The sequence below is a fragment of the Oreochromis aureus genome, linkage group 3, assembly GCF_013358895.1.
Source record: "Oreochromis aureus strain Israel breed Guangdong linkage group 3, ZZ_aureus, whole genome shotgun sequence".
Lineage (NCBI taxonomy): Eukaryota > Metazoa > Chordata > Actinopteri > Cichliformes > Cichlidae > Oreochromis > Oreochromis aureus.
Genome location: NC_052944.1, coordinates 86,604,797 through 86,630,313, shown reverse-complemented (window position 1 = coordinate 86,630,313; position 25,517 = coordinate 86,604,797). Strand labels below are relative to the sequence as shown.

At 41.2% G+C, this 25,517-nt stretch overlaps 1 protein-coding gene and 1 long non-coding RNA gene across 2 annotated transcripts; both read right to left on the bottom strand.

Moving 5' to 3' along the window:
• Positions 1–9,916: 9,916 nt before the first annotated feature.
• On the bottom strand, positions 9,917–24,116 carry LOC120434540. Its single transcript, XM_039602775.1, has 11 exons — positions 23,868–24,116; positions 23,642–23,742; positions 23,167–23,399; positions 22,906–23,070; positions 22,717–22,810; positions 21,955–22,311; positions 21,742–21,859; positions 21,576–21,667; positions 21,347–21,461; positions 20,889–20,990; positions 9,917–10,131 (listed from the first exon to the last, which is right to left on the bottom strand). The coding sequence occupies exons 4-11, from the start codon at positions 23,004–23,006 to the stop codon at positions 9,917–9,919; spliced, it is 1,194 nt and encodes a 397-aa protein (XP_039458709.1). The 5' UTR covers positions 23,007–23,070; positions 23,167–23,399; positions 23,642–23,742; positions 23,868–24,116.
• A 498-nt stretch (positions 24,117–24,614) lies between these two features.
• Positions 24,615–25,506, bottom strand: LOC120437795. The gene is made up of 3 exons (XR_005611409.1): positions 25,405–25,506; positions 24,898–24,976; positions 24,615–24,685 (listed from the first exon to the last, which is right to left on the bottom strand). It is a non-coding gene; the product is annotated as an uncharacterized LOC120437795 (long non-coding RNA).
• Between the last annotated feature and the right edge of the window lie 11 nt (positions 25,507–25,517).

Below are 25,517 nucleotides of genomic sequence, written 5' to 3'. Positions count from 1 at the left end.
ATTTATTTTTAATTGTTTTACTCATTTAGACATTACTAAAGTTATCATTATTCAAATGCAAATATAAATTGATTGAATATGTAATGGAAAATGTATTTATAGTTTTTATACATTTATATTTCACAATGAAATATAAAAAGTATAATAAATTATATTGATTGTATTTTTAATGACTGGGACATAGAGAGATTGAAATTCCATTACGTCCAAAAGAGGATAAAAAGGCACAACCTCCAGTCTTATATGTGATTGTAGTGTGCTATAATAGAGTTTCTTTGTGTGCTTTTACTAACAGTAACTTTATTCTTTGTTCTTAATCAAAAGAGATAAGGTAAGGTAGAGATAAGATAAAGGTGTGTGTGCACATGTAAGGAAATGCATAAATGAGAGCAGACACACACACTGATTTCTGAGTCTCTGACTTTTAAGGTGTACGATTTAGTAAAAAGAAATTGTTTTGAGTAAATTGTGATTGACAAATACAGGGTTTTAAAGATATGAAAGTATTTGGTTTAAAAGGGATAATGCTAAACTGAATGAGTACACAAGAATGTACTAATGAAATTGAAGTAAAATAGCATAAAATGGATGACACATGAAGTGAAGCCTACTTATATGTGACTGAATGTTCATATGTAATGGAATTTTCTATATTAAGAATGAGACTGAAAAGAAGAAAATGCAATGGCATGATTTTTAAGTTTAAACTATTTTAAAATCACTACTCAGGTCCCCTGCTCTTATCAGAGAAGGCAAGGAAAAAACCTGGACTTTGATGCAGCCAGAACTAGGCAAGTCCCCTCACCCACATCAGCTCCATTCAAACTGTGCAGTGCTTGCTGAGTAATACACATAGAATCAGAGATAAGACTTTTTTAAACAGTGTCATTTGGTGGTGTGAAGCAGGCAGGAATTAGGGCCCAAAATGCAGACTGATACGCAGGACTTAACTCGAAAGCAGCTTTTTTGGTGTTTTGCCTAAAGAAGGCATAGTAAAACTATATAAACAAGTTGAAAACACAGACAGGGAATGAGGGAGACTGAATGAAAACAGAGGTAGATGCAGACATAAATACACACAAGGGCAAATGAGGGAATCATGGCTAAGAGGAGACACCTGGGAAGCACAGCTGGACACAATCAAACAAACGAGACAGGGGACATAAAAACTGAATATGATGCACACCAGGCAAGAGACTATTAAAGGGATAAAGGAAATACGGGGAACACACAAACTGAGATAGGATCTGACACAACCCAGGGAACATAAAGAGCGAGGGATGTCAGAGAGGGCAAGAGAGCAGGACGAAAGAGCATGATGAGAGAGGGTAAGAGAGCAAGGGAGGAGGGAGGGCAAGAGGCGAGAGAGACAGACAAAGACATGACCGGGGAAACATTCAACAACACCAAGGCTACGTCCACATGTACATGGGTATTTTTGAAAACAGAGATTTTCGGTTTTGGTTTTAAAAAATAATCCCGTCCACACGTAAATGCAAAACTGAAGGAAAACACTGCTAGGAACATGCCAAAGCAACAGGTGGCGATATATGCATAACCGTGTAGAAATGTTGGCCAATCAGAAGTCTAGAAGCCTCGGTGGGAAATAGCAAACAAAGATGGGGCATAGAAGCAGAACCGAGTCCTATGTGTGGAGGGACAGTAACTGTGTGTGTATATTTATGCATTTAAACACTGCAGAGAGTACAATTAACAGTAACAGTATCTTGTCTAAGTCCCCATTGTAGAAATTCATTTCACCAAAACAATAACGTGGCGCACAGTGTGACGTCAAAAAAGGCGCACACCTTTGATGCCGCATTTACTCAGTTTTCCTCGTCCACCAACCCGTTCTCACTCCCGAGGCGTAAAATACTGACGATTTGTCACGTCCCTTAACTTCTCATGCTGACGCTAAAGGTACCCTTCCACGTTTTTATGTGGCGCTGTGGGTTGTCAATTCATTCCAATATGATCCCGCCATGGCGATCAGAGACGCTTCAAGCAGAGGCTCCAGCCATCCATTTACACCAAATAATAACCCCGTCACGGCGAAACATGACGGCGTGAAGCACAATCTAACTATAGAACCGGGGACCCTCTCCGCGAACGGGTTTTTCTCCCGAATTTAATGCTTTCTTTTAATGACATCGTTAACATTTCTCAACAAAAACACATGAAAGTATCACTGATAATTCAACAATAAAATCGCTTCATGTTGTGGCCATCACACAGTGTTTTCCAAAGTGATTCACGATCTGAAAGTGCGATCTGTTAGTTTTGGACGCGCTCGGCTCCAACCAATCAGACCAATTTATGCAGACAACACACTAATCCCGTAACTGCACACTACCCATAATCTTCAACCGCCGTTGCTATGGAAATGAAGATAACAACAGCTTGGTGCTACCCGTTATTCCTTTATTTACTCTAAAATAATAACCATTGATAATGCGAAAATAAACTGGCCCAGTGTTTAATTATGTAATTACAAATTGCAAATGTATTTTTATTTATTTTATTTTTTACAAATTGCAATATTTATCTACAGCGCGCCTTTAGCGACACGTCAACAGATCTTAAGCAAGGCGATTGGATGGTTTTTACTGCAATGCATCTTGGGAGTCGTAGTAAATGTATCTTTCAACTCACGGTCCTGCAGGAATTTTCCGATTCGACACAGATCTTAGCTAGGCAAGTTGTGATAAACTGTGGGTAATTTGCATGTTCACTGAAATATTAATCAGCTGATATTAAACTTGAAATGTTTTCACAGAGCAGTCTGTGTACCAAGAGAACTACTTCTGCAAAAGTTTATTTAATTTTTCTTTGTGATGTATTCCCATGTGTAAGACACTTGCTTAGCCACCCAGCTAATGTTAGTACTGCTCTATTTTAGCAATGTATCTTTTCTTTAATCAATTCAGTTTTTTTTAACCCTATTCACGTAATTAACTCAATATTAACGACTTTAATCTCTAATCGATTTTTTTTTCTAAATATGGTGTAATAATGCCTCGTAATATAAGTTATTTCTTTGGTCATAAATTATTTTTGTAATCATTTAACCAAAGCAGACCTGCAATAATCCCTACATGTTACATTTTCATTTGCAGACATGACAAACCAAAACCAAACCATGCCCTTCCTGTCAGGCTCCAAACACCTGCAACAGGAAGACATGCAGTGGATGCCTGGGCAGCCTGAACGTAAAGGAGGATTGAAAAAAAAAGAACAGTTTAAAAACATTAACTGGGCTGCCTCTGTTAAGAAAAACAGAAATGCGAGCAGGGTGGTTAATTCAGCCCAGTTGTCAGTAAGTTTAAAAGTTCTGATCTAATAAGTGGTTGGTCTGCTAGACAATTCTTTATTAATCACAGTTGTCAATGTTTTCTTGTATATCACGAAGTAAGAAACTAACAAGACAGGTATATACACATAAAAGAGCATAAATAAAAAGTTATTCATATCAGAATAACATCATCACACGAAAGACATCAAACTACTGACGTGTTAAAAACTATTTTTATTTAAGCTACTTCTGAATTTTAATTTAATCGGCTATTAACTGAGAGACAAAACATTTCAAGATGGATTTTATCATACATTTACAGGTTTGGTCACCATAAATACTTTTAACTATCTACAACAATAAAACAACAAAGATGTGAAACTTAAACATCAATTTGCTTACACGAAAGACTGACTGCATATGTTTTTTTGTTGTTGTTCTTGCAGGTTTCAAACTTCATGCCCTGGGCTACCAGCCTATTCTGTTTCTTGGACAGTTTGACCGTAAGGGCCGTATAGTAGGGGACGTGATCACTCAGATCAAACCAGCGGAAGGTGCTGCACGTGACATCCTCATGAAGATGAGGAAGCTTTATGAACACCTTCTGAGAAGTAAGATATGCTTTGTCCATTATCTGTAACCAGGTGTCCTTATCAGGTAGCCCATCCTCATAGGTACACCCTAGATAAGAAAGCAGATCATCACGGGGTACACAGAGACAAACAAGATGGTGAGGATGAGGATAGTTAACAGTCACCAGCTATTCTATTTTACTCTACTCTATTCTGTCCTATTCTATTCTATTATTCAGCCAAGGTTCAGACCAGTAACCGTCTTGCTGTGAGGTGACAGCTGCCCTACATGTCCTGTTGCTAACATGAAAATAGTGTTATATATGCCTTATTACCTCCCCATGTGGCGTTCACATCACCAAAGCTAGCCATCCTGAACCTCTGGTGTTACCCACCTGAACAATTTTGTATGTGTGTGTGTGTGTATAGTATGGTCTTTCACACTCATGTATATACAAATGTAATTTTAAAAATCTTCACGAAAACCAGACCTGATAATTCTCTTCGAGACTTTCTAGTATAACAAATGTTATATAATGTTACCAATATGAACACCATGATTCTTAAATAACTTATATACTTCTTAAGAGGTTACCTGATTACCTTCCTTAGGTAGTTAGCATCACCATTGTACAAAACTCTTAAGTCACAGCACTAGCTTTAAGTGTCAAATGTTATGCACTACAAATTCAGGTAAGTAGTGTCATCAGAGGAAAAAAATCATTAGCTATCTGGATTTATAGTCACACTCATTAATTTATTCATGTACAATGTAGAAAAGCACTACAGATGTCACACTACCCCCGAGGGCACTTGTACTGAATGATTTGGGTCAGTGAGAGTGAGTGAGATGACTTATTTGATGCCAATATTTACAAGTTGTAACTTTAGTAAAAAATTAACTGAAAACATGCAAATCACTACTTATTATGTGTTTATGTGTACTGTACATTTTTTCAACCCATTTTAATGAATGTGTAATATTTAAAATTTTGCAGAATTACAAGCTTCACCTCCTGCTGAAAGTTCTACACCAGCAGCTGGACCATCCTCTGCTGACAATGTGGATGCTGGACCAGTCCCAGACCCAGAGGCTCTAAACGAGGAATTTATTCTTCATTTAGAGCCTGTACCAACATCTTCCCTCTGTCAGCCTCCTGCATCTTCCTCTCTGTCTCTGCTTCCTCCTGCATCTTCCTCTCCGTCTCTGCTTCCTCCTGCATCTTCCTCTCTGTCTCTGCTTCCTCCTGCATCTTCCTCTCCGTCTCTGCTTCCTCCTGCATCTTCCTCTCCGTCTCTGCTTCCTCCTGCATCTTCCTCTCCGTCTCTACTTCCTCCTGCATCCTCCTCTCCATCTCTGCTTCCTGCTGCATCTTCCTCTCCGTCTCTACTTCCTCCTGCATCCTCCTCTCCGTCTCTGCTTCCTCCTGCATCTTCCTCTCCGTCTCTACTTCCTCCTGCATCCCCCTCTCTGTCTCTGCTTCCTTCTGCATCTTCCTCTCTGTCTCTGCTTCCTCCTGCATCCTCCTCTCCATCTCCACATCCTGCATCTCCCTCAATTTCTACGGTGTACACCTCTGATATCCCAAACAAAAAAAGGACAAGGAAAGGTTAGACGTTATGGTATTGTAAATGTACGAAACACATGACAGGTTCGTTAAGTTTGTTAAGATTTCTTTTTCTTAATGTTTGCATTATCTCCAGTTTTACAGACCTCATGTAAATATTTCATTTGTTATTTTTCAGAATGCCGAAAACACCGTACGCAGAAAATTTTCAAATATGAAGAGATAGTAGACAGGAGAGTTGTAAATGTAAGTAATTTAGCCTGCTGTTGTGCAGATTTGTTTGCATCTTTGGACTTCCCAGATTTGAACTGTGCCTGACTGACTATCCATGAGCTTTTGTGTTTGTTGAATCTACATTAATTTAGCCACTGAGTCTGTATTTTGCTCCAAATAGGACATTAAATAAGAACATACCATCTGATATGACCTGGTCGTGCTGCCTTCCTGGTGTTTACGTTCTTTAAAGTCCTCCTGACATCATGCTCAGAAGGAGTGATTGATGTGGAGGTGCTCCTTCCCATTCAGTAACATCTGCTTCAGTTAGTTTTGCTTGTGAGCCACAATGTAAGCAGTGTTGCTTTGCTGACATGCACTCGATGCTGGCAGTACAAGCATTGTAGTGGTTCTTATGTTTTTGTAAACTAATTTTATAATATATTGAGCCATTCAATAGTACATAAATGTTTATAAGCTCCTTTTTGTATCCAACTTGCATGTCTTTCTTAATTAACTGTTTGTTTATACCATGTTTTTCAGGAAAAAGAAGAAGTTAAAGTCAAGTGGAAGCCCTGCTTAACATGGTATGTAGTAACAACGGGAACAGGCATTCATATTGTTGATAAATAGTTCTCACCTCAATTTGAATTCATGTATTTGAACTAAAGTAAATTGGGAGCTTTTAGCTATCGAGCTCCTCTTCTGTGAGGAGCTTGATAGCTGTCCACCTCCAAAGTCCATTATGAGTTTTGGAGGTAGACATGGTCAATACTTTTAAGAGTAGGCATAAGACTTTACTTCTTTATAGAGCTTATAGTTAGGGCTGGTTCAGGTCAGCCTTTAGTTATGCTGTCATAGGACCAGACTGCTGGGGGTTAGTGCCCCCCCCCTCTCTCTGTCTGTCTGTCTCTTTCAGGGTTATGCAGGCTCAGTATTGGTTGAAGATGCAGTCACATCTCCTTTTACTAAAAACTCTCCCCCTCTCCCTCACCATCTGTAAGCATACATGTCTCAGTAATGCAGTTCATGCATGTTACTAACTAAACTTCTTCCCTGGAGTTTCTGTGCTCTCTCATCCAGCAGGTTCCGATGGCTCGTGGCTGCTGCTGTGGTCCTGTTTGACATCTACTACATATATTATTACTCTCTGACTTGATTTGATTAATTTATATTACAATGAAGGTGTATAAAGTATGACATGAATATAGAAGATATTTCATCCTAAAAAATTGTCATATGTCACAACCTAAATTATCCTATTTTGTGTATGGTTGTGGTTGTTGTTTGTTATGTTTTTCTCCTGACAGTGGCAAAGTATGGGATGACACATGGGAACCGGCGCAGTTTTACACAGAGTAAACCAGGCACCACAGGTCGCAGAGATGGCACAGTTCACAGTTTGTAGTTCAGCATAAAAGTTCAAAATAAAATATTTTCTATACATTTCAACCAGTGCCAGTCTCTGTTTCACTCTCTAAGTGGCTTTTGTACCTAACACATTCATGAATCTGATCGATCAATAATATCTTCCCTGCACTCAATATCTCATAGTTTTACATATCAGCCAACATTATTGTCTACATTCTCATAAATATAGAAGTGACTTGCTTATTATAACATATTACAAGTTAAAGTAAATAACACCTACTGTGTATGGGAGCATAAAGCAAAGTTAACTGCACCAGTACCAGCTTCAGAACATATTGTATATTATATGTTTCTACCTTTTGCAATATGTCATGTTTAGATGCAGTGACAATTGCACATTTGGAATTGTGGTCATATGTGGTTTTTATATACAGGGTATTAGAAAAGAAATTGACATTTTTTGCTATTTTTCTTGTTTGTTTGCAAATTATTATTGTGTACATATTACATATGTAACATTATTGTTAATATTATTAGATATCAAAGATACAATTTGATTAAGGGTTTTCCTGTCATAATTTCAATAAAAATGCAATTACACAAGTAAACAATAGGATCAAAATAAACTTTTAAAAAGTCTATTGATCTATTGAAAATGCTGATTTTCAAAACATTCTAGAGGAAAAAAGAGATAAAATAATCTGAATAGTAACAGTGATCTTGGATGATGATGGAGGCTTGAATGGATTATTCTGTTTCAATCAATAGGTTTGTATCTATGACAATAATTTGATAAGTTTAACAGGTTGGTTTAGGCCTGGCAATACAGCAAATATTCACAAACTTTGGTTTTTGACGAATGTTTATCTTTTTGGGGATGAATCTATCTGGCAAAATGATACAACCCTTTTAACCTCATGTTTATGTCTATCATGTGGCTATGATACTGGTTTTTTGTTTGATGCATATGCAGGTTACAGCTCGGGAATGGCAGTATGTTGTGGGTTGATTTGGCATGTTCAACCATTGTTACACCAAACTCTCTCACTTATAACATGATCAAGGCCTCTTACTCAGTGTCATGGATTTTCTAGACTTTTGGGGACACAGGGCCAAAGTCTGAGGCAATAAGTCAGATCAAAGAAGGCAATGATTCTAAAATGGGAGTTTTACTTATGTCATTATATATATCCAGGAATATGTGCCTGAGGATAGTTGTCATGAAATCAATATTAAATCAAAGTATTACTTAATTACCACAGCTGACACGAGTTCTCCATAGCTGCCTGCTGTCTCAGGATCTGTCTCCAAAAAGGACCAGGGAGCGCTAACATGTTATGTTCTAAACCAGGGCTGCCCAATCCCAGTCCTCGAGAGCTACTATCCTGCAGCTTTTAGATGCATCCCTACTCCAACACAGCTGAATCAAATGGTTTGATTACCTCTTCAGCATGCCATCATGTTTGGCAAAGGCCTGATAGCAAGCCATTCACTTGATTCGGGTGTGTGGGAACAAGGATGCATCTAAAAGCTGCAGGACGGTTGCTCTCGAGGACCGGGATTGGGCACCCCTGAACTGATGAAGAAAATGCACATTAAAGATAATATAAACTTACTGAGTGAAGTAATATCAAGAGGATTCCTTTAGCTCCTATTGGGTTGGTTCCTTAATCAATGCAATACAGAATCATTAATCTGGTTTTATGTAATGTCCTTAAAACATGTCAAAATGAGGCTCACTAGTCTGTGTGGCCTCCACATGCCTGTATGACCTCCCTACAACACCTGGGCATGCTCCTGATGAAGTGGCAGATGCTCTCCTGAGGGATCTCCTCCCAGACTCCTGGACATTTTGTGGTGCAGTTGGTGGATGGAGCGAGACATGATGTCCCAGATGTCCTCAATTGGATTCAGGTCTGGGGAATGGGCGGGCCAGTCCACAGCATCAATGCCTTTGTCTTGCAGGAACTGCTGACACACTCCAGCCATATGAGGTCTAGCATTGTCTTGCATTAGGAGGCACCCGGGGCCAACCGCACCAGCATATGGTCTCACAAGGGGTCTGAGCATCTCATCTCAGTACCTAATGGCAGTCAGGCTACCTCTGCCGAACACATGGAGGGCTGTGCGGTCCCCTAAGAGATGCCACCCCACACCAAAACTGACCCAATGCCAAACCGACATGCTGGAGGATGTTGCAGGCAGCAGAAGGTTCTTCACGGCGTCTCCAGACTCTGTCCCAAGTGCTCAGTGTGAACCTGCTTTCATCTGTGAGGAGCACAGGGCAGGAGTCGGGCCCTCATACCACCCTCATGTAGTCCATTTCTGACCGTTTGAGCAGACGTGCACATTTGTGGCCTGCTGGAGGTCATTTTGCACGGCTCTGGCCTTTCTTTCCTACTGCACAGTACCTTACCTTACCATTTGTTTCCTATTCTTTTACTTCTTCTTTGATGACGGTTGTCTTTCTAGATAAGCAATTTCATTTGCTCTGGGGCGAGTCAGTGGCTCGGGTGCATTCGGGGACTGTCAGCTCACCAGTGTGCTGGCATGCTTCTTAACAAACACACCGCTATAGCAAACATATCAATTGTACTTGCTGATTTCTTCGACAAAACACTGAACAAAAAATTTACTTCTGAGTTTGCTGCCTCGTGCTTTTAAATTTTGTGATAATTTGAGCAGCCCAGAAAGCATCCCATAAATTAAATTATGTTAGTCTATCTGAACATGTACACTAGTCATTAAATTACATGGGAAAGCATGATTATGGGTAAACAACTGCACCAAGGAAATTCCATTTTTCTTCTCAAAATGTAAAATATCTGTTGAAAAATCACATTAAACAGAGATGTGATTAACTTTTTATTTTACCAAAAATAACATCAAGGATGACACAATCAGTCTTCATCAGAAGTGCTCAAATCACTCTCAGTGGCATCATCTGGAATGTCTTCCTCCTCCTCCGAGTCCATTTCCAGGAGTGGTTGGTGGCTGAGGATTCTCTTGTACATGTCCTTTACTTTTAACATTTCAGCTTTCAGTTCACTTTGTTTTTTTAAAACCAGGCTATGGAGTCCCTTCTGTGCATCCTCCGACATGCCAACAAGGGAGGCTGTAAAAAGAACAAAACAAATTAAAGCTGCAAGCAGCGATATGAGGGCCCTCGCACCCCAGCACGTCGAGCCAAGCCCAACACCTAAAACCAGCGCTTCCGATCTGATGTCACATTGATGGAATTCATGCATTTAACCACCAGCTAACATTTCATCTAATTCAACCATTGTTATAGTCGTCCCACTAGGTGGCGCTCTAAGCATTACTGACAAATGGCATAACAATCATTTCCGAGGTCAGGTCTCATAACGCCTGCGACATTTGGGAGAGATTGGACATTGTGTTTTTCAGTGACAGCAGATTACTGCTTTTTGACGAGTGATTGAAACTCCACGTGCCGCCATGACCACCCCGTTTCCCTGAACGTAAAAAGCTTCGCAATTTAACATCACAAAGGTCTTTAGATTCCCCACCCTGGAGATCGGGTCAATCTGAGGAAATCCCTTGGAGGAGTTCGTCAAAGTACGTTGCCTGAAAAGAGGGGAAAATGTCGCAGAAATTACACCTTAATTTTAAAATGGCTGACTTCCTGTTGGATTTGAGATATTGCTCCAAGAGACTTTTTTGTACATCTTGATATCTTCCATAAGCTTACCAGGTTTCAGACTTATAGATAAAACACAGAGCAGGGGCTGATGTTTTGAATATTTGTAGGGGGCGCTGTGGAGCCATTTTGCGCTATTCAATGAAAGTGATCACATAACCAGAAAGCCCTCATCACATTGGAGGTGTGGCCCAAATTTGAAGACTTTTAAAACTTTCCAAGCCCCTCAAAAGCCACTTCATTATTCATGGTGAACCGCGTTGCCACCAGGGTGCGCCGTTCAGTTTAAAGTCACAATTTTCTCACTGAAGCATCATGAAGGATGGATGGTGATATTCACCGCTTTTGAGGTGGCCACGATGAACCCGTGAAAATCAGTACAACAAAATGAAAGACACGACATTTCCTGTTGCCACTAGGTGGCGCTCTACGTATTCCTGACAATGCGCATATCAATCTGTTCAGGGCGGGTCTGACATCATCCCTTTAAAGTCTGGTACTGATCAGACCGGATTTCATTGAGTTATACTAATTTGTTTCTTCATGGCGAGACATCAAAGTTCGCCATGCTGCAGGGGTCACACCCTTTGGCGAAAACTCACAGTTTTCACTGTAACCCAAGACCAACTGCTTAAGGCTTTCCTGGAGAAATTTGAGGCTGCAAATGTCACCCATCACAATACTGTACCCCAAAGTGTAAAACATGACACTTCCTGTTCCCACTAGGTGGCGCTGTCCCTGGTGTCAAATATGGCAGTTGAAATATGTTTAGGGGTGGAGCCTTATTGTATGTGTGCTCTTTGGTCCAGATCGGAACATATATGACAAAATGAGAGGCAATAAGATTTTCATGGCGAGTCATCAAAATTCGCCATGGCGCCACGGCCTCACCGTATCCCGAAAACTCAAAAGCTCCGCAATTTAACATGGCCCAGGTGTGTAGTTGAGACTGACCAAATATGAAGCTTATGCAATCAAATCCCAAGGAGGAGTTCGAAAAAGTTCGAGGCATGGAAATGGCAAAATTAGAGCCAAAATGTCACCTTCACTTCCAAATGGCGGACTTCCTGTTGGGTTTGCGTCAATGGTCACAGTGACTTTTTTGTTCGTCTTGGCATGATACACATGTGTGCCAAATTTCATACAAGTAGCTAAAACGATGTGTTCGTAGGGCTGCATTTAACAAGGCATAGGTGGCGCTACAGAGCCATTTCCCAGTGCTCATATGTAAAACCATTAAAATACAAAATTTTCACCAGACCTGGCATGTGTGCAAAATTTCATGAGTTTTTGAGCATGTTAAAGCCCTCAAAAAGGCAATTCATTTCAATGAAAAATAATAATAATAATAATAATAATAATAATAATAATAATAATAATAATTAAAGCTGCAAGCAGCGTTATGAGGGCCCTCGCACTTTTGCACGTCGGGCCACGCCCAACACCTACAACACAGCACGTCCGATCTGATGTCACATTGATGGAATTCATGCCTAGAACCACCAGCTAACGATTCATCTCATTCAATCATTATTATAGTCGTCCCACTAGGTGGCGCTCTAACCATTACTGACAAATGGGATAACAAACATTTCCGACCTTGACTCTCATCACGCCTGCGAACTTTGGGAGAGATTGGACATTGTGTTTTTGAGTGACAGCAGATTACTGCTTTTGGCGAGGGATTGAAACTCCACGTGCCGCCATGACCACCCGTTTCCCTGAACGTAAAAGCTTCGCAATTTAAAATCACAAAGGTCTTTGGATTCCACACACAGGAGATCGGGTTAATCTGATCAAATCCCTTGGAGGAGTTCGTCAAAGTATGAGGTCTGAAAAGAGGGAAAAAGTGGCTAAAATTACACCTTAATTTTAAAATGGCTGACTTCCTGTTGGATTTGGGATATTGCGCCAAGAGACTTTTTGTACATCTTGATATCCTCCATAAGCTTACCAGGTTTCAGACTTATAAATAAAACACAGAGCAGGGGCTGATGTTTTGAAATTTTGTAGGGGGCGCTGTGGAGCCATTTTGCACTATTCAAGGAAAATGATCACATAACAACAAAGCGCTCATCACATTGGAGGTTTGGGCCAAATTCCAAGACTTTTAAAATTTCCAAGCCCCTCAAAAGCCACTTTGTCTTTCATGGTGAACAGCGTTGCCACCAGGGTGCGCCGTTCAGTTTAAAGTCACAATTTTCGCACAGAAGCATCATGAGGGACTGATGGTGATACTCACCGCTTTTGAGGTGGCCACGATGAACCTGTGAAAATCAGTACAACAAAATGAAAGACATGACATTTCCTGGTGCCACTAGGTGGCGCTCTACGTATTCCTGACAATGGGCACATCAATCTCTTCAGGGCGGGTCTGACATCATCCCTGTAAAATCTGGTACTGATCACATTGGATTTCATTGAGTTACACTAATTTGTTTCTTCATGGCGAGACCTCAATGTTCGCCATGCTGCTGGGGTCACACCCTTCAGCGAAAACTCAGTTTTCTCTGTAACCCAAGACCAACTCCTTAAGGCTTTCCTGGAGAAATTTGAGGCTGCAGATGTCACCCATTACAATACTGTACCCCAAAGTGTAAAACATGACATTTCCTGTTCCCACTAGGTGGCGCTGTCCCTGGTGTCAAATATGGCAGTTGAAATATGTTCAGGGGTGGAGCCTTATCATATGTGTCCACTTTGGTCAAGGTCGGACAATGTATGACAGAACGAGAGGCAATAAGATTTTCATGGCGAGTCATCGAAATTCGCCGTGGCGCCACGGCCTCACCGTATCCCGAAAACTCAAAAGCTCCGCAATTTAACATGGCCCAGGTGTGTAGTTGACACTGACCAAATATGAAGCTTGTAATGATGAAATTCCAATGAGGAGTTCGCAAAAGTTCGAGGCATGGAAATGGCAAAATTAGAGCCAAAATGTCACCTTCACTTCCAAATGGCGGACTTCCTGTTGGGTTTGCGTCAATGGGCCCACAGACTTTTTTGTTTGTCTTGGCATGATACACATGTGTGCCAGATTTCATACATGTAGCTCAAACGATGTGTTCGTAGGGCTGCATTTAACAAGGCATAGGTGGCGCTCTAGAGCCATTTCCCAGTGCTCATATGTAAAACCATTAAAATACAAAATTTTTCACCAGACCTGGCATGTGTGCAAAATTCCAAGAGTTTCCGAGCATGTTAAAGCCCTCAAAAAGGCCCTTGTTTTGCCTGAATAATAATAATAATAAGAAGAAGAAGAAGAAGAAACGGAGCAGATACAATAGGGCCTTCGCACTCTTGGTGCTCGGGCCCTAATAATAATAATAATAATAATAAGAAACAGAGCAGATACAATAGGGCCTTCGCACTTTTGTGCTCGGGCCCTAATAATAAATAATAATTAAAGCTGCAAGCAGCGATATGAGGGCCCTCGCACCCCAGCACGTCGAGCCAAGCCCAACACCTAAAACCAGCGCTTCCGATCTGATGTCACATTGATGGAATTCTTGCATTTAACCACCAGCTAAAATTTCATCTCATTCAACCATTGTTATAGTCGTCCCACTAGGTGGCGCTCTAATCATTATTGACAAATGGCATAACAATCATTTCCGAGGTCAAGTCTCATAACGCCTGCGACCTTTGGGAGAGATTGGACATTGTGTTTTTGAGTGACAGCAGATTACTGCTTTTTGGCGAGTGATTGAAACTCCACGTGCCGCCATGACCACCCCGTTTCCCTGAACGTAAAAAGCTTCGCAATTTAACATCACAAAGGTCTTTAGATTCCCCACCCTGGAGATCGGGTCAATCTGAGGAAATCCCTTGGAGGAGTTCGTCAAAGTACGTTGCCTGAAAAGAGGGGAAAATGTCGCAGAAATTACACATTAATTTTAAAATGGCTGACTTCCTGTTGGATTTGGGATATTGCTCCAAGAGACTTTTTGTACATCTTGATATCTTCCATAAGCTTACCAGGTTTCAGACTCATAGATAAAACACAGAGCAGGGGCTGTTGTTTTGAATATTTGTAGGGGGCGCTGTGGAGCCATTTTGCGCTATTCAATGAAAGTGATCACATAACCAGAAAGCCCTCATCACATTGGAGGTGTGGTCCAAATTTGAAGACTTTTTAAAATTTCCAAGCCCCTCAAAAGCCACTTCATTATTCATGGTGAACCGCGTTGCCACCAGGGTGCGCCGTTCAGTTTAAAGTCACAATTTTCTCACTGAAGCATCATGAAGGATGGATGGTGATATTCACCGCTTTTGAGGTGGCCACGATGAACCCGTGAAAATCAGTACAACAAAATGAAAGAAACGACATTTCCTGTTGCCACTAGGTGGCGCTCTACGTATTCCTGACAATGGGCACATCAATCTGTTCAGGGCGGGTCTGACATCATCCCTTTAAAGTCTGGTACTGATCAGACTGGATTTCATTGAGTTATACTAATTTGTTTCTTCATGGCGAGACATCAAAGTTCGCCATGCTGCTGGGGTCACACCCTTTCGCGAAAACTCACAGTTTTCGCTGTAACCCAAGACCAACTCCTTAAGGCTTTCCTGGAGAAATTTGAGGCTGCAAATGTCACGCATCACAATACTATACCCCAAAGTGTAAAACATGACACTTCCTGTTCCCACTAGGTGGCGCTGTCCCTGGTGTCAAATATGGCAGTTGAAATATGTTCAGGGGTGGAGCCTTATCATATGTGTGCTCTTTGGTCCACGTCGGACCATGTATGAGGGAATGAGAGACAATAAGATTTTCATGGCGAGTCATCGAAATTACCGTGGCGCCACGGCCTCACCGTATCCCGAAAACTCAAAAGCTCCGCAATTTAACATGGCCCAGGTGTGTAGTTGGCACTGTCCAAATATGAAGTTTCTATGACAAAATCCCAAGGAGGAGTTCGAAAAAGTTCGAGGCATGGAAATGGCAAAATTGGAGCCAAAATGTCACCTTCACTTCAAAATGGCGGAGTTCCTGTTGGGTCTGCGTCAATGGTCCCATTGACTTTTTGTTCGTCTTGGCATGATACACATGTGTGCCAAATTTCATACATGTAGCTCAAAAGATGTGTTCGTAGGGCTGCATTTAACAACGCATAGGTGGCGCTACAGAGCCATTTCCCAATGCACTTATATAAAACCATTAAAATACAAAATTTTTCACCAGACCTGGCATGTGTGCAAAATTTCATGAGTTTTTGAGCATGTTAAAGCCCTCAAAAGGCAATTCATTTCAATGAAAATAATAATAATAATAATAATAATAATAATAATAATAATAATAATAATAATAATAAACAGAGCAGATACAATAGGGCCTTCGCACTCGAAGTGCTCGGGCCCTAATAAACAGAGCAGATACAATAGGGCCTTCGCACTCTCAGTGCTCGGGCCCTAATAATAAACAGAGCAGATACAATAGGGCCTTCGCACTCTCGGTGCTCGGGCCCTACTAATAATAATAATAATTAAAGCTGCAAGCAGCGTTATGAGGGCCCTCGCACCCCGGCGCGTCGAGCCACGCCCAACACCGAAAAAACTAGGACGTCCGATCTGATGTCACATTGATGAAATTTATGCATTTAACCACCAGCTAACATTTCATCTCAATTATCATGATTATAGTCGTCCCACTAGGTGGCGCTCTAACCATTACTGACAAACATACATACATAACAAACATTTCCAAGGTCGAGCCTCATCACGCCTGCGACCTTTAGGAGAGATTGGACATTGTGTTTTTGAGTGATAGCAGATTACGGCTTTTTGGCGAGTTATTGAAACGCCACGTGCCGCCATGATCACCCCGTTTCCCTGAACGTAAAAAGCTTCGCAATTTAACATCACAAAGGTCTTTAGATTCCACACACAGGAGATCGCGTAAATCTGATGAAATCCCTTGGAGGAGTTCGTCAAAGAACGGTGCCTGAAAAGACGGGAAAATGTTGCCAAAATTACACATTAATTTTAAAATAGCTAACTTCCTGTTGGATTTGGGATATTGCTCCAAGAGACTTTTTTGTACACCCTGATATCTCCCATAAGTTTACCAGGTTTCAGACTCATACATAAAACACAGAGCAGGGGCTGTTGTTTTGAAATTTTGTAGGGGGCGCTGTGGAGCCATTTTGCGCTATTCAATGAAAATGATCACATAACACGATAGCCCTCATCACATTGGAGGTGTGCGCCAAATTTCAAGACTTTTTAAACTTTCCAAGCCCCTCAAAAGCCACTTTATTGTTCATGATGAACCGCGTTGCCACCAGGGTGCGCCGTTCAGTTTAAAGTCACAATTTTCTCACTGAAGCATCACGAGGGACTGATGTTAATATTCACCGCTTTTCAGGTGGCCATGATGAACCTGTGAAAATCAGTACAACAAAGTGAAAGACATGACATTTCCTGTTGCCACTAGGTGGCGCTCTACGTATTCCTGACAATGGGCATATCAATCTGTTCAGGGCGGGTCTGACATCATGCCTGTAAAGTCTGGTACTGATCAAACTGGATTTCATTGAGTTATACTCATTTGTTTCTTCATGGCGAGACATCAATGTTCGCCATGCTGCTGGGGTCACACCCTTTCGCGAAAACTCACAGTTTTCACTGTAACCCCAGACCAACTCCTTAAGGCTTTCCTGGAGAAATTTGAGGCTGCAGATGTCACCCATCATTATACTGTACCCCAAAGTGTAAAATATGACATTTCCTGTTCCCACTAGGTGGCGCTGTCCCTGGTGTCAAATATGGCAGTTGAAATATGTTCAGGGGTGGAGCCTTATCATATGTGTCCACTTTGGTCTAGGTCGGACCATGTATGAGGGAATGAGAGACAATAAGATTTTCATGGCGAGTCATCGAAATTCGCCGTGGCGCCACGGCGTCACGGTATCACTTAAAACTCAAAAGCTCCGCAATTTAACATGGCCCAGGTGTGTAGTTGACACTGACCAAATATGAAGTTTGTACAATCAAATCCCAAGGAGGAGTTCGAAAAAGTTCGAGGCATGGAAATGGCAAAATTAGAGCCAAAATGTCACCTTCAATCCAAAATGGCGGACTTCCTGTTGGGTTTGCGTCAATGGTCCCACTGACTTTTTTGTTCGTCTTGGTATGATACACATGTGTGCCAGATTTCATACATGTAGCTCAAACGATGTGGTCGTAGGGCTGCATTTAACAACGCATAGGTGGCGCTCTAGAGCCATTTCCCAGTGCTCATATGCAAAACCATTAACATACAAAATTTTTCACCTGACTTGGCATGTGTGCAAAATTTCAAGAGTTTTTGAGCATGTTAAAGCCCTCAAAAAGGCCCTTGTTTTGCCTGAATAATAATAAGAAGAAGAAACGGAGCAGATACAATAGGGCCTTCGCACTCTCGGTGCTCGGGCCCTAATAATAATAATAAGAAGAAGAAACAGAGCAGATACAATAGGGCCTTCGCACTCTCAGTGCTCGGGCCCTAATAATTAAAGCTGCAAGCAGCGATATGAGGGCCCTCGCACCCCCGGCGCGTCGAGCCAAGCCCAACACCTAAAACCAGCGCTTCCGATCTGATGTCACATTGATGGAAGTCATGCATTTAACCACCAGCTAAAATTTCATCTCATTCAATCATTATTATAGTCGTCCCACTAGGTGGCGCTCTAACCATTACTGACAATGGGCATATCAATCTGTTCAGGGCAGGTCTGACATCATGCCTGTAAAGTCTGGTACTGATCAGACTAGATTTCATTGAGTTATACTAATTTGTTTCCTAATGGCGAGACATCAATATTCGCCATGCTGCTGGGGTCACACCCTTTCACAAAAAGTCACAGTTTTCACTGTAACCCAAGACCAACTGCTTAAGGCTTTTCTGGAGAAATTTGAGGCTGCAGATGTCAACCATAACAATACTGTACACCAAAGTGTATAACATGACATTTCCTGTTCCCACTAGGTGGCGCTGTCCCTGGTGTCAAATATGGCAGTTGAAATATGTTCAGGGGTGGAGCCTTATCATATGTGTGCTCTTTGGTCCAGGTCGGACCATGTATGACAGAATGAGAGGCAATAAGATTTTCATGGCGAGTCATCGAAATTCGCTGTGGCGCCGCCGCTTCATCGTATCGCGAAAACTCAAAAGCTCCGCAATTTAACATGGCCCAGGTGTGTAGTTGACACTGACCAAAGATGAAGCTTATACTACTAAATCCCAAGGAGGAGTTCGAAAAAGTTCGAGGCATGGAAATGGCAAAATTAGAGCCAAAATGTCATTTTCACGTCCAAATGGCGGACTTCCTGTTGGGTTTAGGACATGGCCATTACAGACTTTTTTCTGCGTCTCCTAACGGTAGATACGTGTTCCGAGTTTCATACATGTAGGTCATACCCACACCGGGGGCTCGCGTTTTTCATTTTTCTAGGTGGCGCTACTGAGCCAATTTTCCCTTGATATTTCGGAGGACATTAAAATACGTAAATTTTCACCAGACCTGACGCGTGTGCAAAATTTCATGAGTTTTTGAGCATGTTTAGGCCCTCAAAAGGCCGATTCATTTGCCGAAATAATAATAATAATAATTAAAGCTGCAAGCAGCGATATGAGGGCCCTCGCACCCCGTAGCGTCGAGCCAAGCCCAACACCTAAAACCAGCGCTTCGATCTGATGTCACATTGATGGAATTCATGCATTTAACCACCAGCTAACATTTCATCTAATTCAACCATTATTATAGTCGTCCCACTAGGTGGCGCTCTAACCATTACTGACAAATGGCATAACAAACATTTCCGAGCTCGAGTCTCATCACGCCTTCAAACTTTGGGAGAGATTGGACATTGTGTTTTTGAGTGACAGCAGATTACTGTTTTTGGCGAGTGATTGAAACTCCACGTGCCGCCATGACCACCCGTTCCCTGAACGTAAAAAGCTTCATAATTTAACATCACAAAGGTCTTTAGATTCCACACACAGGAGATCGCGTAAATCTAATGAAATCCCTTGGAGGAGTTCGTCAAAGTATGAGGCCTGAAAAGAGGGAAAATGTCGCCAAATTTACACATTAATTTTAAAATGGCTGACTTCCTGTTGGATTTGGGATATTGCTCCAAGAGACTTTTTGTACATCTTGATATCTCCAATAAGCTTGCCAGGTTTCAAACTCATACATAAAACACAGAGCAGGGGCTGTTGTTTTGAAGTTTTGTAGGGGGCGCTGTGGAGCCATTTTGCGCTGTTCAAGGAAAATGAACATATAAAAAGAAATCCCTCATCACATTAGAGGTGTGTGCCAAATTTCAAGACTTTTAAACTTTTCAAGCCCCTCAAAAGCCACTTCATCTTTCATGGTGAACTGCGTTGCCACCAGGGTGCGCCGTTCAGGTTATAGTCACAATTTTCTCACTGAAGCATCAAGAGGGACTGATGGTGATATTCACCGCTTTTGAGGTGGCCACGATGAACCTGTGAAAATCAGTACAACAAAATGAAAGACATGACATTTCCTGGTGCCACTAGGTGGCGCTCTACGTATTCCTGACAATGGGCATATCAATCTGTTCAGGGCGGGTCTGACATCATCCCTGTAAAATCTGGTACTGATCACATTGGATTTCATTGAGTTACACTAATTTGTTTCTTCATGGCGAGACCTCAATGTTCGCCATGCTGCTGGGGTCACACCCTTCAGCGAAAACTCACAGTTTTCTCTGTAACCCAAGACCAACTCCTTAAGGCTTTCCTGGAGAAATTTGAGGCTGCAGATGTCACCCATTACAATACTGTACCCCAAAGTGTAAAACATGACATTTCCTGTTCCCACTAGGTGGCGCTGTCCCTGGTGTCAAATATGGCAGTTGAAATATGTTCAGGGGTGGAGCCTTATCATATGTGTCCACTTTGGTCAAGGTCGGACAATGTATGACAGAACGAGAGGCAATAAGATTTTCATGGCGAGTCATCGAAATTCGCCGTGGCGCCACGGCCTCACCGTATCCCGAAAACTCAAAAGCTCCGCAATTTAACATGGCCCAGGTGTGTAGTTGACACTGACCAAATATGAAGCTTGTACGATCAATTTGTTTGCTAGAACACGCATCACATCCAGATTAAACAAACCTGGATCTGATTTTATTCTGTTTACAAAGTAGCTGTACAAATTAAGTATCAAACGGTCCATTTCAAAGAAACTGGGACGTACCATTTTGTCTGTAAAGACTTTGTGTTCGCACTCTGATGATGACGACAAGCTCCTCTATTCGTGCCTGCAACGTTCCAAGGCTGCCATCAGTTTGATCAGTTTCTAAGTGAGAGGAATATTAATCAGAATACAGGATGAGTAACAGTCACCAAACTACAGTGGACTCTGTAATCACTGACTTGATGACATTCATTATAAGACATCTGTAGCCTTCATGTGTTGCATTATCATTAGATAACAAGTATGTCGGTGTTCAGGTTTATAAAACCAACTAGTACGACATCATTTCAACCCAGGTTCAATCCAATTTGATGAAACGCAACAACTCTGCCATAAATTCTGCTTGTACAAAACTTATTTTTCATTGTTTGTTGACACTGTCAGAAAGATATTAACTCTACCTTAAGTTCTTTAATGAGGCCATGGTGGGTCCTATGGTGCATTATATTGAGACTCACCTTCAGCCCATTTCTGCACATCAGCCACCCATTGCTGCAGTGTGTCGTCATCCACACCCAGCTCATTTTTGGTCGCATTCAGGCTCTCCACTTGTTCTCTAAGGATCCTTATGATCTAAGAATACATTAATAAATGTCATTCACATTGATGTTTTTAGAGTACAGGTGTTTTTCCCCCATTACCACACACATTAAAATGGTTTTTGAAAAAAAAAAAAAAAAAAATCACCTTGAGGTATCTCTGGCTCAAAGTGCGGCCCAGTTGTTCCACTTTCCTTTTGTTCCAACCCAAAGCCAGGAGGGTCAGCATGTCTGTTCGCCCTGCATTTCAATTAGTATACAAATAAGAATTAATGAGCAAGATACTGAGTGGAATCTCAGACACGAACACATACCTGCTTTAGACATGTACTTCGTTGTGATGGCCGCCCTAGACAGGAAACTGTTTACTTGTTCCACCTCTTCTCCAACTGTTGAACCGGCCCCATCCTGAAACGCACCTCCCCATTTGATCTATAGAAAGGAGGTCACAATACATGACTGCTGAATTCATTCAACCTTATAAGAAAATGTCTCAAATTAATCCAAAACTACAAGCTGCAGTATACCTCGCATTTCCAAGTGTGAGCCTTTGCATGCATGACGGAGAGAAAAGGACGCATTGACAAGAGGTTCCTCAGCTCAGGGCACTGCTGAGCCACCTTGGTTAAATATGGGAAATATTTACAGGCCACATCGGAGCAAAGGAACGTAATATGTCCTGGGACGTTAGCTGCCAACTTCCTCTGGAGAAAAAGGGGGTAAGCAAAGATCTCCCCTCGAAACATGTTCAATGCAGCTAAGAGGACTCCGTGGCGACAAACAGCTATTTCCATGCCCTCTTCATCCAACTTCCCAGTGGACTTTTTGGACGACTCCTTTGCTGCAGTCCAAGATGAAGATCCGCACAACCCTTTCCCCGGGACCTATACACTCAAAGATTTTAACATAAAAGACATGACATGATTAAGCCATATCAGGGACAAACTTTTTAAAACAAATGCATAACAATTAGCTGAATTAGTGTTAAGTCACACAAGACCTCATATCTCCCCAGGACAGCACTGATAACACAAAATAAAAATCATGTTGTTTTTGTTTGTTTTTTTAAATACACATGGTGACAAAAGAAAGTATACATTAAGATAAAGTAAAGTAAATAATATTACGACAACACCAAGAGTAAAATAAAATAAATATCCACCCATCCATATATGTATACACACACACACACACACACACACACACACACACGTGTATATGGTTATGGCATTAACGTCATTTTAACAAGAGTAACGCTAACAGCACTAATATATATATGTGTATCTTACATGATTTGTGTGTCTCTGGATGTATTTCACAAACTCAGCAACGTCCTCATCTTTTTCAATGAAGACACCTTCAAAGTTCCCCTGCTCTGAAGTGCTGAACAAACACAGTGACAGTTGTTTGAAAAAAAACATTAAAATACATTTTTCTACAAATCCATATTTGATTTATGTACACAATGCATAACGTACCTTGCATTAGATTGAAAGCGATAAAGCTTACGGTTTCCATCAACTGAGACGGCAAGCACGTCTGGAGTGCAGGCATGGCTCCTTGCACATCCTGTCCACATCAAACTTTACAGCACTCCACTCCAAGAAACTTCTACTGAAGGCATCAGCTGATATTCGGCCAGTCTTTTAATAGAGGGCATACAACAGAATATTCAAGGACAGTCATCATAAACATTGATTTGCACAATTTCCTTAAACTTGGCAAATTTAGAAACTCACCCTTCCAAAATGGGCTGTTCGTTCATCCAGCATTTTGACAAATGCCTTAAGTGACATCCCTGGTGCAGCCTTCTTAATGTCATAGAAAGACTGAAAGACATCCATTGAAAACAGGGTGCAGAAATTTAAGGTGCCAGGCCAATATCCACTACCCAGGATGTCCTTAACTGAGGGGGACCACATTAGGCCACAGCTGGTGCATCTCACCACTGGCAGTGCAAGGTTATAACGGCCTTTAGAAAGGATAAGGATAAATTCAGTCATGGCTCAAAGCATTCATTTTTTTTCATGTTGTGAAGATTTCATATTGTTTTCAAATTGATCTGGTAAATCCAAATGACCTTTTGACAGGTGCCCACATACATACATACTGCGGGCCGAGGGCAATTCAAACCAAGATAGCAATGCACAATTTGCAATTAAACCTCCAAACACATCTATTGTGTATGTAGTGTGTGACAAAAGGGCAACTTACCATTTATGGTTACAAGAGCCACAATTGAGCCGGGTGAAACCTCAACGTTACCTGCTGGGCAGTCACACACATGGTCTGGCCTTTGACAGGCAACAGCCGAACTAACATTAAAACACACAATATATATATAAAAAGAATTGGAAATTAACTGATACACAAAAAATATACAATAACAGCACCCACTCATAGTACATAGCAAGAAACGCATAAGACTTAAAAACCGTACCTATTGGCTTGTGAAACTCTGATGAAGGCTGCAAAAACCCTCCTGTTACTGCCTCTCTGTTGTGCAGGACAAAGCGTGTGTGAACTGCAATATCACAGTCAGCACAAAGGAATGGAAGAGGCAGGCAGTCCAGACACCTCACAACTACTTGTTTGCCACACTGACACACACGGTGTGACTGTGGATCCAGAGTAGATAACATTTTGTCTATAAGACAAGGCCTGGCCTCTTTCCACTTTTGCGAGGACACCATATTTCTGATCGCCCAGTGAGTAGCAGCTGACTCAGACGACGTCTCACAAGTCATGGCTGTGTCCTCTTCTCCATCCTCCAACAACTGAAGGAGCTCCTGACGAAGCACCTCAGTTCCATACACTAACAGAAAAAAAAAAGAAAGAAAGGAAGAAACTCTTCCACATAGTGAAAAACACCCTAGGCAGTATGTTTCTTAGGACTGCACAAAAGCCCTGCCTAACTCAACTATAACAACAAATATAAAAGTAAACAGAAATCACAATATATACAAGAAGGTAAAGTACCTTTTGTTGGGTTGACACTGGTAACATAACTAGTTTCTTCACGTGGACATTGATGCTGATCTCTGGACACTGGGGAAAAAAGATTGAAGAATATTTAATTACTGAAATTGTTTGGTGAAAACAAGTTGTGAGATAAAACCAATGGTTGTGTGAACACTGACCACGTGGCATGCAAGTAGTACTTCGAGTGGTTGATGGCCTTTGAGGAATAAAATCTCCCTGTCTGTCACGTTTTTTCCAGCGCACTGGTCTTGGCTGAGGTTCACTCTGTGCATCATTCTACGCAATTAACAAGGAACAAAGGGAACACCTAAAATACAGTCTATGATTAAAGCAAAGATTATCAAACATCTTAAGTTAACCAACTTAATTTGACATAAACTTGTATATACACATATATAAAAATTTATTTAAAAAAATTAATAATAAAATAAAATTAAAATAAAATAAAATAAAATTAATAAAAACTAATAATATAACGTTTACTTTACCTGCATATCTTGAAGGAGTTCGTCAGCAGCCTGAAGCTCTTCCTCCAGCTCGGGATCCTCTGAATCACTCATTTTCAAGCTAAAGAGGAAAGAGATTTTGCAGAACTCAGTGACATAAACACATAACTAACGCAACTCAAATGATTTTCAGTCTTGGTGCTCCGGTTAACGTTAGCAATTAACGTTAGCATCAGCCGTTTATAACGAGCTAGCAGAACTCTTAAGCAAAAAAACTGCTTTACGGATCATGTGAGGGTATTTTGCAACACACAAGTCCTTTAACGTTTGTAATAGATTTAATCCATCGTTTGATTAAATGGCTAATGCTGCAGTAGCCACGTGTAGGTAGGTTACCTAGCAAGCATGCTGACGGTAGCTGTAGCCATTTTTAAATGCATTAAATCGTTTCCGAGATCAGTCACCCCTGTTTGTTTGAAGCTTTTAGGAAAAACAAACTTTGAAACACACTTCAAGGTATTACTTTAAATATATGTATTTTTTACATACCTGCATTAGAATCAATCAGTTCCGCCTCATTTTCTTATTCTTATAAACGGGTCTCTCCGTTCTCCCATCATCCTTTGCTTACACCGGTTGCGTCTGATTGGTTGGAGCCGAGC